Source organism: Montipora foliosa, chromosome 11 (genome assembly GCF_036669935.1).
Source record: "Montipora foliosa isolate CH-2021 chromosome 11, ASM3666993v2, whole genome shotgun sequence".
Classification (NCBI taxonomy): domain Eukaryota; kingdom Metazoa; phylum Cnidaria; class Anthozoa; order Scleractinia; family Acroporidae; genus Montipora; species Montipora foliosa.
Window position 1 is genome coordinate 14647351 of NC_090879.1, and position 19253 is coordinate 14666603.

At 39.2% G+C, this 19253-nt stretch overlaps 1 protein-coding gene and 1 pseudogene across 1 annotated transcript; one reads left to right on the forward strand and one right to left on the reverse strand.

Annotated features, from left to right (window-relative positions):
* The window catches only part of LOC137976165 (tetratricopeptide repeat protein 28-like), a 134981-nt pseudogene that overhangs the window by 68033 nt on the left and 47695 nt on the right, over window positions 1-19253 (reverse strand).
* LOC137975291 (uncharacterized) lies at window positions 6519-12914 on the forward strand. Its single transcript, XM_068822387.1, has 5 exons — window positions 6519-6535; window positions 7083-7143; window positions 9917-10095; window positions 11850-12141; window positions 12441-12914. The coding sequence occupies exons 1-5, from the start codon at window positions 6519-6521 to the stop codon at window positions 12912-12914; spliced, it is 1023 nt and encodes a 340-aa protein (XP_068678488.1).

Here is a 19253-nt window from a genome sequence, read left to right on the forward strand (position 1 = left end):
TTTTTAACTCGTAGAGCTAGCTTCCCACTTAGGCTTACAGATCGCTTTTAAATTACCAGTGGTTGGGCTTAAAATAGACCGCTCAAGGGGTTTAAAAAAGTACATTTCTAAGTCATTTTTTTCATAAACGCTGCGAAGAAAATTTCAGTATTTTAAGCCGATTATAGCGTGACTCGGATCATTTATTTCAGTTTGAATCAATACTTTTTTTTCCCGGTTCAAGCGTCAGTGTTTCGTAAACATTCACCCATGGGCAAGTAGTAAATGGGTTATTGATCAATGACAAGCGCACGCTTTACTTTTGTTATGTTATTTGAAATTCTATTAGATGTTCAAAAGTGTTTGTAGTCAGTCGGCTTCAAATGTTGGAAATTTCTTCCTAGCAATTTTACACCCAGGCATACTGCGGTATCACTTATGAAAATCTCATCAATGATGGACCTAATCTCGTACCCAGATCTCCCACGGTCATACGGAAGGGAGATCTGGTAAAGTTCGATTTCGAGCATGCTCGGTGCCAGCGAGGCCGAAACTACGGGCTTTTCTATCACTGCGCATGTTCGTACTCTCTGTTGTGATTTTGGTGATTTTGCGGAATAACATGGATTTCGAGAGTATTCTTGAAGAGAGTTATTTTGGGTAGAGGACAAGGAAACCTTAAACTTAAGCCGAAACAGAAAGAAGGGCTACAGGCGATTGTTTTTGAACGGTCGAGATTGTTTAATTGTCGTAGCAACTGCAGAATTGACTGAACTCGAGCGAGCGCTTAGGCTTATCAATAAACGAGTGCTATTTTGTTCACACAATCTCGTGAAAAGTGTAGTTTAACCAAACCGTAAATTGAAAGCGAAAATGTTAAAGAGTGCTTAGACCTAATCACTGCAGCGGAGCGCTATTTTCTTGACACGATCTCGTGAAAAATGTAGTTAATATAACCGTAAAATTCACAACTGATCACTACTTAATTCGCGAGTCACGCTTTAAGAACGAGAAATACTGTTTTGAATAAATTACATACTTCAAATTGAATTTATTAGTTTCTGCGTACCTCGTAGCAAGCTACGCAGAACTTTATTCGAGTGGCAGGGTACGTGGGGCTTTCGTCGGTACCATTTACACAAACGTCGCAAATTTTTAAACTGATTTTCCTCAACTGTAAAGCTTATCCGGCGCGTCGGAAAAAACAAACCTTTCCTCCGCACAACTGGCATTATTCAAAACAGCACATGAGCTTGCGAAAAAACCAAACTTCACTAAGTGCCCCGCGAAATAACCCAACTCGGAGGGTAGATTGCATTGCCGCAACCTTTTTTTGGTAGCCAATGAAAAATGGTGTACTGTCGAACTTTACCAGATCTCACATTTCCAGTGACAGAGTGAGATCTGGGTACGAGATTATGATGGACCAAATCTCGATTTCTCTCATTGCTTGGAACCGATGCCCACTGGCAGACAAGGTGTTGGTTAAACAAAAACTAGAACCTTTAAAGAAATTTGAAAAGAAGCCTAGTAACATTCGATAATAACAAAGAGGGCAAAATTACTGAATGCTGAGTGGTCAATGAAGAAAGTATTTTTTCTTATATTTTGCTTGAGAAGAGGGCAAAATTACTCGCTCACGATTGGTCGAGCTCCAAAAATTCTCGCTCCTGATTGGCTGAACGTACGTCTTCCACATTTAGTTGGTTTCTTCTGTTTGAGCAAAACAACTTAGTCTTCATCGAAGTTTGTCTTTTAATTCGCGGCTGCATTCGCCGAAAAGGCATAAAGATTAAGATTTGGCTTTAAAAGATAATCTGAAATTTGAATTTTCGAGTGACAGGAAGAAGGGCAAAAGGTTTTTTTTCGAGAAAAACTTAAAACTTGGATCGGCTTACATGGCGCCCGGCGTAGCGGGATTGTGTGGTTGAAAAACAAATGATTCCTTTCGTCAAGGGCTTTCAGTTTACCACGACATCTTGCACCTCAACAAAAAAGGTCACAGAACAATTTGCCATTGACAGGAGGAACGAGTACCTCAAATTTGGTGGATTTCTTTGGACAAACTGTTTGCTATGTTTACGGATGCGTATTTGCAAGTGGTAAAAAACTTAGCTTAGCTGTCTGTTTTTTTGAGGTGCCTCAACAGTGTTTAAGAAAATTTTGCCCTCTTTGTTTTATTGTGTTTTCAGAAGTTGCTGAAAATCGCCCTCGTCGCTGCGCGACTCGGGCAATTTCAGCAACTTCTGAAAACACGCGTGATATTAATCCTTATTTTACGAGGACCCATGCGATTACCTATACAAATGCATTGACTCCTGTCAATTGCACGAAAAAGCAACACAACGTTCTGCATGCATGATCAATGGCAATGAGCTCCATTTCTCAGATGTTCCCAATATAAATGAGACGATAACAGAGAATGGGATCCTTTTTCGCTATAGACACACATAGGACTGTATATTTCTTTCATTTCATAGAAATTCATAAAAAATACCGGTAATAGAAATGATCTCATTCCCTAAAAGATCAAGAAAAGAAACGGAGTACCGTTTTAAGGACAGAAAAAAGTAGTTTATTATTAGTTGTTGAATGGCGTACGACCTTTGACAGGCCGAGATAGGACCCCCTTATGTCCAGTCGGTCAGGTTTGAACATGTGTAATGACGGACCGTGAAATCCAAATCTTAAACTCAAAGTAAACAGCCTTTGGATAAAATTCAAAGCTAAAAATTTTGTCAGGCAGGTTTTAAGCAAACACGCACGTTTAAAAATCTGAAGGAAAAGTGGTTTTTGATCATAGTAGCACTTTTAGACTTGATTTTCAAAAAGACACCGGGTTATTTATACTGGAAGTTTACTATTTAATATTGAGAAAGCTGGATCGGGGGGAAAATGACGTACAGAAAATGAAATACACGCGCATGCGGCCAGAATTAATACTCACTCCAGCAGCACGAGGAGTACTAGTTTTCGGCCTTTTAGACTTTTAAAATAGCATGTTTTTGCACATACAACAGACCTAATCGGCTAACTCAATGTTGTACCCAATGCAAACCTTTATGGAATGAAACGGTTTGTTCTAAAGGCTGGTTTTCACTAGCGATGGAGTCGGAGTCGTAAGAGCACTTATGACCTAGTGAAAATCAAAGATCGAAGTCACAAGTCATAAGCTCGACGGAATCGGAGTCAGAAGAATCCGAACGTTCCCATTTTCTTCTGACTCCGCTTATGATTCCGTCGCTTACGATCCAGTGAAAACTAGATTGTCGGAGTCGGAACCAGAAGCGGAAGAATCAACCAATCACAATGCTTGGAATCGAGTATTGTGATTGGTTTATTCTTAAACTTCTGCTTGCGATTCCCATAATGCATTGTTCACTAGATCATAAGCGACGGAGTCATAAGCAGAATCGGTGTTCTGGTTCCGACTCCGACAGTTTGATTTTCACTAGATCGTATCGCTCTGCGTTTCTGATTATGAACTCCGACTCCAACTCCCACTCCGACTCCATCGCTAGTGAAAACCAGCCTTAAGAGGCTCTGACTGTAAATATCGAGAATCCGCTGGCAGTTGCAAAATTTCACAATTTATTTTATTCTACTTAAAAGACCCATTTGGTGAACTATTTTCAAAAATGGAAATAAAAAGTTCCATCGCGCTTTGCTTTTTCCGAAAAATCCAAAAGTTCAAATTACGCCAAGGCGGCCCCCAACCCCCCGGAAAAACAATGAAAAATTCTGCAACTTCGTTAACCTCCGTATGCGACAACGCGTTGAATTCCCGGTTTGCTATTTTGGTTATTGGTAAAAGGACCCTTTGTCGTTTAAAAGATGTAAACTTCATGTAATTTTGTCAAGTTTAAGACAACATAAAAACCCGTTGAAATAACCCACTTTCAATCTTTTGGGTTGAGGTGAAATAAAGGCCAACTTTAAAGGCCCATAAAAATCCTAGTATATAAATTTACGTGTCATATTGTACATCAGCTGAAAGCTTTATCCTTGTAGGTCATTATCTCCAACTGTCGTTTTTGGCCCGCAAAAATTAGCACATCCAATTTGAAAAGAGTTCGGGCTATTTTGACCAAAAATTCAATGCAAATTGCTGAGCGGATGCATGTCACGCAAGAGGTCACGGCCAAACCTTCAGTTTACAAATAATGCATCTTTTTTCTCTTTCTGATTGAAGTACTTGAAGTACTTCAATGACCTTTCAATATATTTAACGATCATACAAGCACACCACATATCATTTTATTTATCTTAGGTCTAGCCGAAGATAACAGTCGTCGATCGCGTTGATGCGCAGTCCAATAAATTGACGTAAAATTTGATTCACATACACAGCGAAACTTATTACAAAGTTGAAGAGAATTGGGTAGACTTACTGTTGTTACTGTTGGTTTAAAATAACGCGATGTAGTCCTAGGAGTTCCCTATCTTACTCAATTTTTGACCGAAAAGGTCAACAAAACACACTGCCAAAGAAATGATCAATGAAGATGTGCGTCCTTGCAGTTCTTGCTTACCGTAATTCGTTCATAAATGATAAAGCCAAGCACTCAAATATTTTTCTTGCCTGTAGAAAAAAAAAATGAAGAAAAAGAAACCAATCAAGAGTAAAAGAAAAACTTACGACCTTTTTCACCAATAATTCGCATTCGAAAACGAATGTCACGCAAAAGAGTTGCACATTCCATGACATTCTGACAAAATTATCGTCTCGTTGTTGTAAGGTTCTTTCTTTTTTTGAACGTTTTTAGCACGATTTTTCGTTTTAGAATTCTCTTTTAACCATGAACAACACTGTTACGAAACGGCACTAGTACCATTGCGTCGAGTAAAATATTATCTGATTTGTGTTATAACATCACGTGACTAAGCCGTCCCACGGAGTTGGCTGCAGAACAGCAATTGACCAGATGGATGTTCAGTTCCAGTCAACTTTCGTCTTATCAACCAGCGAAACCCTTTCTTCTAGTTGGGCATGGTAGTAAACCCCTTTCAAAGAATACCCGGGTACATCGGCTCTGGGATACCCCTAGACAAAGAACGTTTTTGAAAATTTTGGATAAATAACCCGGACAGACTTCAAGCGACGGAAGTGATCCAAAAGAATGGCTATCAATCGATCATCCTTGTCACTTGAAAAACCGAAATGCCCGAGTACATATTCATAACAAAAAGATATTGAAGATAAAATTGTTTTGATCACTGACAGATATCGGTATTGGGGTTTGCGCAAAAACTCAGAATAGAGGCGTAGAAAGAAGGTAGGGGAAAAAACGAAAAAGGCGGAGGGTACAGCCACACCTTGGCAAAGGGTAGGCTCAAGCGAGCTATTCTTTTCGAGCGGTGAGCGATGCAAGCCAGCAAAGAGCGCTAAACCGGAGCGACCGCACCGCAGTCATTTCGCGTTTTTCTTTCTGGTGCCCCTCGCTTCTCTCCTCCGCAGAGGCTCCCGCTTGGTATTCCAGTAATAATAGCAAATATGCTTCTGCGGAGGAGACAGGCGAGTGAGCACCAGAAAGAGACGCGAGATGGCCGGGACGGGGTCGCCCTAGCCTGCCACTTCCGCGTTCTGTCTTTACTCGCGCGCATTGCGGGCACCGCTCGAAGAGGATAGCTTGCTCGATGCTATCCGATCCTATTGCTTGGAAATAAACGTGGGTAGAAAACGACCACATCAGCCCTAAGACCCAAAAACGAAAATCAACTTGAAACGGCTATCCTGATTTTATTGATCTACAAGTGTAAGGAACATCAAGATCTTCAATTATCAATGAATCTGATTAATTTCTTCGTTTTCTTCAAAACCCCACCTAAACTAAAAAAGGAATACCCCCTCAAAATCCCCTTCAAATCGCTGGAAGCCCGCATGAAATGGGACTCTCGACCGAAGCAAAAGCAAGATACAACAAGATGCAATTCTGATTAACAAGACGAATAGACAATTCACTTGTTGCCAGGGTCCCTGCCTCCAGTTCCGTAAAAGGGGCTGTAAGATATATCTTTGGAGCCTCTATTCTCACCAATTTTATCACAGTCTATCTTTATATAATGTTAAAAAAGACCGTTTACAAACGCACAAACACAATTTACATGTTGTCACACATATATCGAGTTAGTGCTTTTTAGAAGTGGGTGTTCCTTTTTTTCGGTGTTTTTTTTTTTTATATTTAACAATTATTCCTCGAGCCCGAATGGGCTTTCGGTAGCCCATGAGGCCGAAGGCCGAATGGGCTATTGACTCAGAGGCCATGAGGGCGAGAGGAATAATTGTTTTAGTAAAATCCAACTAGTGGGTCAAAAATATCGAGAATAAAAAACTCTTACCTAGTTAAAGCTTGACTTTAATCCTTTTTTACCTCCAAAAAGCCCGCGCTTTTCGCTTACTAGTGGGCTATAACATATAGCTTAGTAGTAGCTCAACCAATCAGAACGCAGTATTGATAATAGACCACGAGTTGGATTTTACTAAATAAAGACCCGCAAAACGTTCGTAGCGGGCGGCGACAGCGGCGAGGAGAGGAGAAATGGCTGTATTCGCATGGTAAGACCCCGGTCAAATTCATTCAGATTCATTGATAATTGGTCTTACACATATCATGCCGTTTAGAGCTGAGTCCAAGTAACTTTGACAGCATTCTTCGACTTTTACTTTCGGTGGGGTTTTGTAGAAAATCTGAAAGCCTGGTCAAATTCATTGCAGACCATTACTATGATCTTTTTTCTTGTGAGTCTTAGGTCGTCTCATTTCGGGATGTTTTCAGGGCTGCATTTTGAGAAGAGTTTCCCGAACATCTGGTCCTTGCTCTTCCGCAGACATATCCATACTTTTTGGTTACGTCACGCGAAGTTATATTATCACGCAAATCAAATTTGACATGTTTGTAATAATTTACTCGACGCGATGGTACAAGTGCTTTATGGTAACTGTTTTTCATGGTTAAAAAAGAACTCTCAAAAGTTGCGAGAAGAAAGAACCCTACAACAGCCCTTTAACGAGACGATAATGTTGTCAGAATGTGCTACTCTTTTGCGAGAGTTTTTCTTTTACTCTTGATTGGTTCTTTTTCTTCATTTCTTTTCTTCTACAGGCAAGAAAAAGACGTAAGCAACTGGTATTATCAGCAGTTTAAGATGTATGAACGAATTACGGTAAGCAAGAACTGCAAGCGAGGACGCACATTTTCATTGATCATTTTGTTTTGTAAGTCTGTTTTGTTGACCTTTTCGGTCAAAAATTGAGTAAAATAGGGAGCTCCTGGGATGACATCGCATTATTCTAAACCAAGAGTAACTTCAGTTAGTAAGTCTACCCTATTCTCTTCAACTTTGTAATAAGCTTCGCTGTGTATGTATGCACCCGGGACTATGCATCAACGCGATCGACGACCGTTATCGTTCAGTTAGATCTAAGATTAATAAAATGATAAGTGGCGTGCATGTATGCTCGTTAAATATAATGAAACGTCATTGAAGTACTTCAAGGCGCTCTTTGCCGACATTTTCAATCAGAAGAGAAAAAAAGATGCATTATTTGCAAACTGATTAGGATTGGCCGTGACCTCTTGCGTGACATCCGCTCAGCAATTTGCATTGAATTTCTGGTCAAAATAGCCCGAACTCTTTTTGAACTGGATACGCTAATTTTTGCGGGCCAAAATCGACAGTTGGAGATAATGACCTACGAGGATAAAGCTTTCAGCTGATGTACAATATGACACGTAAATTTATATACTAAGATTTTTATAGGCCTTTAAAGTTGGCCTTTATTTCACCTCAACCCAAAAGATTGAAAGTGGGTTATTTCAACGAGTTTTTATGTTGTCTTAAACTTGACAAAATTACATGAAGTTTACATTTTTTAAAAGACAAAGGGTCCTTTTACCAATATGCAAAAAAGCAAACCGGGAATTCAACGCGTTGTCGCATACGGAGTTGGCGAAGTTGCAGAATTTTTCATTGCTTTTCTGGGGGGTCGGGGGCCGCCTCGGCGTAATTTGAACTTTTGGATTTTTCGGAAAATGCAAAGCGCGACGGAACTTTTTATTTCCATTTTTGAAAATAGTTCACCAAAAGGATCTTTTAGGTAGAATAAAATAAATTATGAAATTTTGCATCTGTCGGCGGATTCTCGATATTTACAGTCAGGGCCTCTTAAGTATTTCCCATTATCACTTAAATACAATAGACAAAGAATATTAGTACCGGGAGATTTGAATGGGTGGGTACAGCATTGACTTTTCCGATTAGCTCTATAACCCGCATTTAAGCAAGGTAGGCTAGACCCGAACCTCGGAGGTCCAACCGGTCAATTTTGAACTTGAGTAATGGACGACCATAAAATCCAAAATTTACACTAAACGTAAACAGCCTTTAGATAAAAACAGAAGTACGTTACAGTTGAAGCGTTTAACTTGCAACTCTTTTCCTTGGAACAAAGCTGGGGATTTTAGCCGTAACTAACCGTAACTCTAACCCTAACCTAACCCTAACCCTAACCCTAACCCTAACCCTAAACCCAACTCTAAACCAGAGTTAAGCAAACTGTCAAAATCTGAAGAAAAAAACAGAAGTGATTTCTTTTTATCATAGACCTTTTTAATAATGGCGGCCCAATGAAATAAGTCTTTCTAGCCTCGCTGCGATTCGCAAAATTCAAGAGATTATGTTAACCAAAATGAGACCAGTAGGTTGAATTAACATAAATATAATTCTCGGTTTTCACATGACGTCACGACGGCCATGTTGGTGCCCAAAACAAAGAAAAGGCGGCCATGTTGGTGCCCCGACCAAATCCTCCGGGAATTTAACTCTATTATTATGCAAACGCTTCCTTTTGTTTTCGTTGAAAAACATGGCTGTTGATCACGTGAGTGAAAACCAGCAATAGAATATTTAATCGCTCGCCATTTAGGAAAGTGGTTTATAGAAGCATTTTAACGGACTGTTCACATTTTTTCCGGTGCTTTGGGGTTGTTGTACAAAAGGAAAATTTCAATCAACTGATTCGTGGTCATGGGTTGCGATTACACTTGAGAGAAACACAGTGTAACACTAATGTTGACAGTACTCCAGTGTTAACTCTCTGGTGTTTTGAATCCTAAGTGGAACACTGAACAATAGAACTTGATTTAACGCTAGTGGTAACTTCCTAGTGCGACCGCAACCATTAACGGTAACGGAACACTTAAATGGTTTTCTACGAAATTTCGCAACAGCGAACGTTTTTGAACTTGATTTTATAAGAAAATTTTGCCCCTCATATTGTAAGCAACTAAACGCAAGTTTTCTCGTAAAATAAGGATTATGTCACGCGTATTTACAGAAGCTGCCTTTGTCGCTACGTGTTCAATTTCTACAAATTCTAAAAATTCTAATCATTAATTTTACTTAACCCCCTGGGATTACCTATTCCTTGTTTCCACTCTATGTAATGCAGATGGCTGTATAAAATTACTTCAAAACATTAATTAATTTCCGGGACCAAATGGAAAAAAAAATTAACGCACTACTGCGCATGCATCACTTGCGGATAACAAAATTGCACATATCGGGGGCCCCCAAATAGGAGCCCACTCTCTAAAAAAATAAGCGCCGCCAACCAAAAGAAAAGAGAACTAAAACAACAATAACTAAAAATGAAACATTTCTTTAGCAGCGATCGACGTTTTTAATTAAATATATTACTTGCATTTTCCGAAACAAGTTTATTAAACCATATGAACTTTCTTTAAATCAAGAACAATCAATCAACCAAAAAAACCAATCCCAAATCCCTCAGGGAAATTATGCTCATTGCATTGACCCATCAAGTCTTTGGGCCTGGCTCATTGTTATTCATTGACTGAAATGCACATCCGGTAGAATTGACAAGTACTAATTGTGACTGTCGAAGAGTTTAATTTCTCCAAGATTTAACATTTAGTTGAGAAACTACACTATGAATTTAAACGAAATCATAGATTTAGAACGTGGACCCCGATCTGTACTGATCGAGTGGTTACAACGACGCTACTTGCTTCCAGATTCACTTCATTGTAACCAGTGTAACCAAGCAATGGAACTCACTAAGCTGAACGATGATCATGTTGATGGAGTTTTATGGTAGGTAGTGCTGTTTTTCCCTTCGACTTTACATCTGATGCAACTAAAAAAGAACGGTTAGAACCCAAAGGCTACTGGAAAGTAACTGTGCAAATACACCTGCTTTGCATTGTTCCTCTTTGATGATAAAAGCTATATAGGCTATATAAAATAGGAAACGAGTCTACCACACCTAATATTTAATATTTTGTCGACGAGTCCTTTCAAACATCCATTTCCGTTGACGCATTCTGTTTTCCTTGGATATGTCATGTCTTCTAAAGAAGTATATTTATCTCGGCCTAAAAAAGTAATATAATGTAACATAATACGCGCCCACGCCGAAATTTTTTATTACCAGAATTGTTTAGTTTTCACACTGTGGATAAACTGGGAATGAAGCCCCATTAGAAGGTTAATTATAAACAATGAAATGAATGTGAAATTAGTCAAGCCTGTGATACCATTATTTCAATATACATCTGCGTGTTCCAGCATTCGGCACTACTCTATTCGAATAGTGTGTGGGTTCTTCAACGTCCCACAGTGAACTTATGAACTTACTAGAAGAAATTTGTGAGACTAGGCCTGCGGTTTGTAGTCCTTATTCTGAGAAGATTTGAAAGGCTAACCATTTGCAGATGTCATGAATATTATTGAACAAAGGGAAACCGTATCGTAAATACTTTTGTTCTTGGGCTATCGTAGTTTGATCAAAAATAAGACACAAACAGCAGTGATAAACAATATTGAACTTGTTCATTTTGATTATGACTTGACGTTTCGTATGTGCTCTACATACATTTTCAAAAGTAACCGTTGAAAGTTAAAACAGCTATTTATATATCATCCGCTTTGTTATATATAAATAGCTGTTTTAACTTTCAACGGTTACTTTTGAAAATGTATGTAGAGCACATACGAAACGTCAAGTCATAATCAAAATGAACAAGTTCAATATGTTTATCACTGCTGTTTGTGTCTTATTTTTGATCAAAGGAAACCGATTAAACCACTTTTTGGAAATAACAAACGGTTTAATGCCCAAGGAAATAATTTGTGGAGTAACTTCTTGCACTAAGTATGGGCTATTACTAGTATTCTGTTTGGTCGTTGTCGTTCTCTTTCGCTCTCCTTTCGTTTGAGTTCTAGTCATAGGTCCTCCAGGCATCATGTAACCCTATCAGAGCTTCTAAAGATATGCCAAAAATTGCAATACAGAGAAACAAGCAGCTCTATTCAAATTAAAACTAAACAGTCAGCTTGAGTTTATATCCGATAATTGACTTGAATAACTGCGTAGCAGCCATTGTGGACCACTGCTATCATGATATGTAAAGCTGGATTGAAACCAGCGAAAAACGCAGGAAAGAGAGACTATCCAAACAGTTTTCCACCTGAACACGAAAAGCGTTGACTCTATGAACTTGATGTAGTGTGGCCGTGTAGCAACGTCGAGCCACAGAAAGCGCGCGAAAAATGAAGCCTCGTGTTAACATGGATTGAGCCTGCAATCCAATCAAAACCAGTACCTAGTCAGCGGTCAACTTCCAATAAAGAGCAGACCTCGGTGTCATCTAAGCTTCAGCCCGCGATATGGTCGCGTGATACTGGTCAGCGGATACCGTTTTTGACAGGTGTCAATTGATTAAAACATGGATGTCCTTGTTGTTGAATCTAAGGGTCCCTAATGTTGCAAGATGTTGCGTTGAAATGTTGCGGGCGTTTGGTCAGGTCTTTAGTCATTTCACGTTGTTGTTTTACCCAATTAACAGGCGCTGCAGCGGATGCCGTAAAAGAAGAAGCCTTAGGACCAATACTCTTTTTGAAGAGTTCCCTAAGGTAGCTTTAGCCACCCTCCTCAAGGCCATATACTATTTCACTCAAGATGACCCACAGCATAGAATGGTGAGAGCTCTGGAAATTAATGCTTCTCTGACGTCGAAGATATGCAGACGACTTCAAGATATCTGTTCTGTGGACCTACAAATCAGACCATTCATTCCATTCGGAGTTCCTGGAACTGTGGTTAAGTGGGATGAGAGCAAGTTCAACCACAAGCCTAAGGTAAAAGTTGTAGCCTCTGAATAAATGGCGTATAAAACAACTACCCAATATTGCCACGACATATTTTCTCGTTCAGCATCACCAATAAGAATAATTCACACCCTGACAAAAGTAAACGAAAACTGAGTCATCACGGCAATAAAAATAAAATAACCCATAAACTATGAAAAGAGTTTGAGTATCAGATATGGCTTTCTGCTTCTTTGGTTTGAAAAAGAACTGTAAGACCAAAAAGTTGCGTTTCAAGTTCTGGCCGTTTATGTCAAGCTAACATCTGCATCTCTTAATAAATCTTGCAGTACAACAGGGTAAGAAGAGCTGCAAGTCAAGCGTGGGTTTTTGGTGTGGTATCGGCAGAATATACTCCAGCAAGAGGCTATTTCCAAGTCGTGGAGAGAAGAGATGCGGCCACTCTGCTGCCCATCATACAGAGGTGCCTTCTTCCAGGCACTATAGTGCACTCAGACGACTGGGCTGCCTACAATCGATTGATCGGGCTGCAAAACGTTAGAGCACATGAAGTCGTTGTCCATGCTCATAATTTTGTTGATCCACGAACTGGCGTGCATACCCAGGAAGTGGAATCAGCTTGGGGCCAACTTAAACTTGGTCGCAATAGGAGGAAAGGGTTGAGGAGACAAGATCTCCAATCCTACCTGGACGAGAGAATGTGGCGGCAATGGAGAGGTGGAAATGCGCAATTTTTTAGCCGTTTTGCCTCTGCAATTTCCCACGGACACTCCAGTTCTCTAAGTAATCGATTTTTGCCATGAAAAATGTATATAACGGTATTTTCTATGTATCCTATGTATCCTATACACTACGAACCACCACTTTGAGTTTAATCCGCCACATTTTCCCAAGCGTTGAAAATTATTCAGTGTTACATATTAGCGGAACAATAATTGTTTCCTTAAATGTTTTTGCTTCCTGTAAATATCATTACACCAAAGTTAGCCAATGAAAGCACATTCGGACGAGTTAATACAATGCGAAGTTGCGATCTCACAATGAACATGATGCAGTTGCAATACATAGTAAATGAAAACTATCTTTTAACAAAAAGAAAACTTCCTATCTGAGAAAGTATACCTTTACAAGTGTTTCCGGGGTGGGTGGGAAGATACACAACCAATCTCCGTTATTCTTAGCAAACCGTGACTATTTTTTTCCTCTCTTTATCGTCGTGCTTCGTCCGACGGATTCATAGTTTTGAATTTTCAAGAAAGAAAAATGATATGAGGAAAGAATTCTTTTAGCTTTTAGAATTTTTAAATCTTTTACTCCGAAATACAAACCTGGGTAGCACTCATTATCCAGTGGATAAGTCATGGCGAAACCAATAGTGCCATCCAATGGATAGTGACAAGAGATCATGATCTCTTGATAGTGATTTTTCCTGGGGGAAAACGTTATCCACCTTCTCAACAACTGGGGCCAGATTTTCATTTCAATTTCAATTTCAACCCCGGCCAAAGTAGACGTGACAATCGCTTTCTTTCCACATGGGAGGAAAATATTTATCGCCTAGTTTCCTCTCCTCTGCCCCTTGTCTGCTCCTGTTCAACGATAAACAACAAATTAAAAAGGGACTGCATGGTTTTATTAAAGGAGAACCGGGCTTTTTCGCAAATATCGCTGCTACGTTCCAAAAATAAAATAAAAAAGAAACAGAAACAAAGGAAAAAGGTTTTGGACAAGTAATGCAAAAATAAATACTACTCAGTTTTATAATAAACCAGTTTAGATCCAAGTTATGTTTATTACAATTTTATGCAAAACAAAACGAAAAATGCGATCACGCGATAAGTGGAAAAGAAAAGAAAAAATGAAATCGACCTCGATTTTCAACGGAATGAAATCCAAGCTCGATTGAAATCGCTCGCGATTTGTTGAGGTCGATAAGAAGTCAAGCTCGAAAAATAACGATGTCAAAACGATCCGAGGGCTAGTTCGTAATGTAAACTGGAACTCGAACGATTCGACATCCAGTGTGGCCATCGTGCTCAGACTCGATCGAGCTCGACTTACAGTGCGAGCTCGCTTTCAAATTCGTGGTCCTTGTGTCTGCGTACACGACTAAATCGGAGCTCTGTTTTGGACATCGTGTTCACTTTTATTTGTGAGCTCGATAAAGGGAAATCGACCTCGGTTGCACATAAAACTAAAATGATCCCGATTTCCAATACTTAGTTCACGAGCTCGATTTCCAAGCATTGCCGAAGCATTACCGAAGAGAGTCTACAGAAAACATCGAAAAAAACTTATTTCAAGACTTCACTCTACAGTTATCATAGAAAAAGGATGAACTTTATTATATAACAAGAGTAGTCGAAAATTTTTGGGAAATCTGTCTTCATACTAGAGAGAGGCTACAGAAAACATAAAAAAGAACTTTATTCTAAAACTTCATACTAAAGTTGTCATTGAAAAAGACATTTTTGAAGATATTAGTCCCAGTCCTCTCCCGTGCCCCGGAAACGAAAGGAAGAGGCTTTTTTTTTACCGAATGGGAACCGTCCCATCATTGTCCGTAAACTGTAACATGGAATTTCTATTTGCACTGATATTTTGAAAAGTGTATCATCGGTGGGCCTTATCACGTCATAATATTTTGAGAATTGTATGTATTTTTTCAAATCCATGCCACAGGTTTTGTTTTGTGGCGTTTGAAATTTTGTGAAACCATCCTCATTTTTTTGGCATTTGCTGTTTTTGTCACTTGATTTACCAAATATGGTTGCCAGTTAAACCAGACGAAGAAATGTTACATAGAACGCACTTTGAAAAAAAGGGTAACTATACAGTTTTAGAGATTCGGGAAATGACTACTTGCAGAAGTCCATAGCAACGGTTTGGCAGTTAAGGCCTCCCCCCCCCCCCCCCTCCCCCTTAATATACTACAGTCACATTCTTACTTCTTTTAGCAGTTGATCTAAATCACTAAAGCACTAATGCTTTCATTCTCCGCCATACCACGAGGCAGTTAAACTTTCTGGGGCTGTTCGGGAAAGGGAGGGGAGGACACCTGCAACCGGAGGTGAAGAGCCCTTTTGTTTATGTGGAGATGCTGTGCTACGGGGCTAATCACAAAGACACCCTCCCGCACCGGTCTTCAATCGTTAAAACTCCTGTTGATTCAGTCAAGCTCTGCCTCTTCAGAAAGGGTTTTTAGTCTTCTGACCAATGCATTTCGCTCACAGCAAGAGTCCGCCTTCTAAGATTACCTTGAAGCGTCTGTCATGCTTCGATATAACAATGCAAAGATGGTGTAACACTTTGATTTCACATGTATGTAATCAGTAGAGCTAGTTTCGTTCAGGTTCCCTCATATCGTTTAGCAAGACGTCAAATGAAGCAAGTGCTTTGTTCCGTCTGATTTAAGAGTTTCTTTAATTCTGCCGACATTTGCCCGCAACTCTTTGAAGCTAAATTTCAAGCTATTTTTCTTGACCGATGTTAGCAGTTATTGTTAAGAACGAAAAAAAAAAAAGCTTCAAATTAACGTTTATGTAAAAATGTCGTTAAATTTAGGCAGCAACTTTTGAAATTGTTATCAACTTTTTGGCATTTCAGTGAGGAACTTTCCAGCATTTTACAAGCACAATTGGGACAGTCCTTGAAGGACTCCGTTGGAACTTACTCATTTATTTATTGTTCCATTTAATTTTTTTCATTCATTTAGTCAAACTTTTGCAAAGGGAGATCGTTCACAATTATTGATAGTTTGATGGTAGATAATACAACAGAAACAACATTCACATTTCAAAATTATGATAATAACACAGTGGATACTACCACTGATATAATGATAATCGGAATGCAGTATTAAAAATATTTTTAAAAACGCGAAGGTAGCATACACTACCCTGCACGCCGGTTGGTTTATCCTGCGGTTCCCGAGAGAGAAATCACCGTGAGCAACCATTAGTTTCTATGACTGAGCCGCCTTGACGAATAAATGACATTTGAACCGAGTTAGTAAATTGTTTTAGCACTTGCGCGTGCGTTCAGCTGCAAATCAAACAGTTGTTCGCAGTAGTTTCTCTCTAGGGTAGCCTAGAAGCAAGAATTGGGCAGCTGCATCTAACTCTTTAAAAAATAGCATTTGCAGGGAAACCGAGATTACTTTTTCTACCCTGAAATTTGTTTGGTTTTTGCTGATGGCGAAAACCTAACATATAATTTGTGTCAAGTGTAAACAGTCATTTCAGAAGTAAGTAAGAAAGCAATTATTTATGTAAGTAAGTAAGAAAATAAGTAAGCAAGCAAGCAAGCAAGTAAGTAAGTAAGTAAGTGAGTAAGAAATTCCTTTTTTCGGTAAAATGAATCTTTGCACCTGTTCGAGACGAATTGCGGCCATTTTTTCATTTTTCTAACAAATCTTGCCTTTTTATAGGCTTCAAAACTTGCCAAAAGCCAAGAATCTTTGTTCACGACCGAGTCAGAAGGAGAGTGGGTCTATTCCTGATTTGACGTCACAATCTACTTTGCATGAATGTTTACAAAGAGTCAATGCAATGTAAACGTGACGTCAAGTCAGGAATAGACCCACTCCCCTTCTGACTCGGTCGTGAACAAAAGATGCATGGATTTTCGCAACTAACTTTTGAAGGCAATAAAAGTGCTGGATTTGTTAGAAAAATGAAAAAAAGGCCGCAATGCATTTCAAAGATTCATTTTAGCGAAAAAAATTCTTTGGGGTTAGGGACACTTTAAAGCTTGTTGTTTTAATTTTTTTCAAATTTGAACAACCGTCATACGTCGCAATTATTCAAAATGTGAAAGTGAAAATAAGTGATTTTAAAACTCGTTTTTTCCTGATTCGAACATTTCTTTGAAAGCATCGTCGAGCGGATTTGAGTGTAAACATTATTTAGTTGGGCTAAGCTAAAGTTAAATTTAAATCGGAAAGTCATGTTCTAAATTGAAAAGAAATTATAACACTGGATTAGTTACTACGTACTGTAAGGGAAAAATGGTTAACACGTTTTGTACGACATGCTGATGGGGACCTCCTCTCCACTGTCGCCACATCTGCTCGTCAAGGTAAGCTTGCATGTCCTCCCTCTTTATTCCTCTGCGCGTTTTCAGACCCAGCTTGAGGTTGTTCCAACACCAGTCGCTGGGTCAACAAAGTTGCGACGATGCACAACCACTTGATGTGCGCCAACATTGTTTATTGACTGGTCTAAGTTTCTGTAAGACGCCCAATCGTCAGTGTGAACTTCTGTTCCGAGGCGGACGCATCTGGATATCATTGGATGGAGAGTAGCTGCGTCCCTCCTATCCACTACCTCGAGGTAGCCCCTCGCTGGACTAAACTCAGTAGTGACCATCCCAAATACCCATGTATCTCTTGCCGCCCTTCTCCCTCTGTTATACTGAAGAGAAGCAAGAGGTATTCTTAATTACCAGACAACTAAATATGATTGCCATTGTAGGCTACTGTCATGGGCGGCCATGTATGTAGCCGCCCACCCTATCGTAATATCTACCCTACTTTTTTTCATACCCCACTAATGGACTAAATTCCTGCACGCCATGTGAATTCTTATGGGTAATTAGGGAATTCATATGGTATTCCTGGGGAATTCGTATGTAGCCACACAGTGGTTTACTGTTGGGAAAATAAAGTAACATGCCATTTACAAGTGTATAAGGGACAAACGTCAAGTGGAAATGACAACCGGCATAAATAAGCGAACAGTGACAATGAAAAAGTTAGCGGTCAAAAAGTCTGGCATTATTGAACGGTCACTTTTCACTGCTATCTATATATCTTACTATTTTTATCTTATTTTCTCTAGTTAAAAGTCTTCTTAATTTAAAATATATCAAATTTAAATTTGTTCAACTGTCACTTCTGAGGATTTCATTTTTTCATTTCATTTATTTATTCGCCATAAGGGGTACAAGAGAGAGAAGAAAAAAAAAAAAAAAGTCTTACTGTTTACAATCTCATGGCGAGGAAGCCCAAAAGAAGCCAGCAGGCTTATAGAGAATGGGCTCCCTCAGATAAATAAATAGAACAGAATTTTAATTTTATGAGGAAAAATGGCAGAGCTACTGTAAAAATCTTATGATAAATTAGATAGTCATATTGATCATAATTAGGTTAAAAAACAGAGAAAGAGAGTGTGTTGTAGCGTACGAAACGTCAAGTCAAAAGTAAAATGTACCTTATCTTTATGTTTGTAGCAGCAGTTTGTTTTACGTTTTTGAATAAGCGAACAGATTTTAAAACAAATTGTTTAATTTTCCAAAACATAGTAAAAACCATTTTTGGGACTGTGGAACATAAGGACAAGAGGGTTTTACCTTAGGTTTATGGTTAAATTTGCTCTCGTCACATTTTACCACCATTCCTGGACCACCAAAGGGCGTGAAAGGTCTGTCTTCCAGATCTCTTGAACAGACATCCTGTAACTTTCTGCAAATATTGGACGCCAAACCTGCATTCAAACCCAGGTGCCTCGAAATCCTTCGCTGGGAATCTTCCCTAGCAAAGAAGTAAACGACCAGAAGGAGCTTCCCAAGCGCAACCTTTGGAAACTCTTCAAAAAAGCTTCTTGCACGAAGGCTTCTTTTTTTTCTGCACCCACTGCACCGCCTGTGTGGAATATATTATGCATAATACTCGAACTTATGTTTTCTGTGTTTATCTCTCTGGCCAACACAACACATATTCCACTACAGAAGGAAATTAGGATCTCGAGTGAAATTAGTTATGAACTACTATTTGTTCGCTCTTTAATTCCTCAAATCAGAACTGGCCGAGAGTGCCATGGAAAGATTTAACTGCACATTTCATAGAACACGTTTTCAAATTATCACTAGAAACTACACCAATCAGTGTTTGTGATTTGATGCAATCGGTCCCAAATTTCTGAACATCTATCGAAGTTCCCAGCCTTTTCCTCTTAATAATATATGCAATGACCATTAACTAAATGCCGTATGTTTTTAAATCATGGAAAAGAAAAGAGGGAAAGCGAAAAGAAATCAAGATAATTCGCCTCGGGGGCTTTGATACATGTAGGTGCTCTCCTCAGTAGAAAATAGCTTTTTAAGAGGGATATTATCCTTTTATTGCTCTCGTCCCTTCCTTT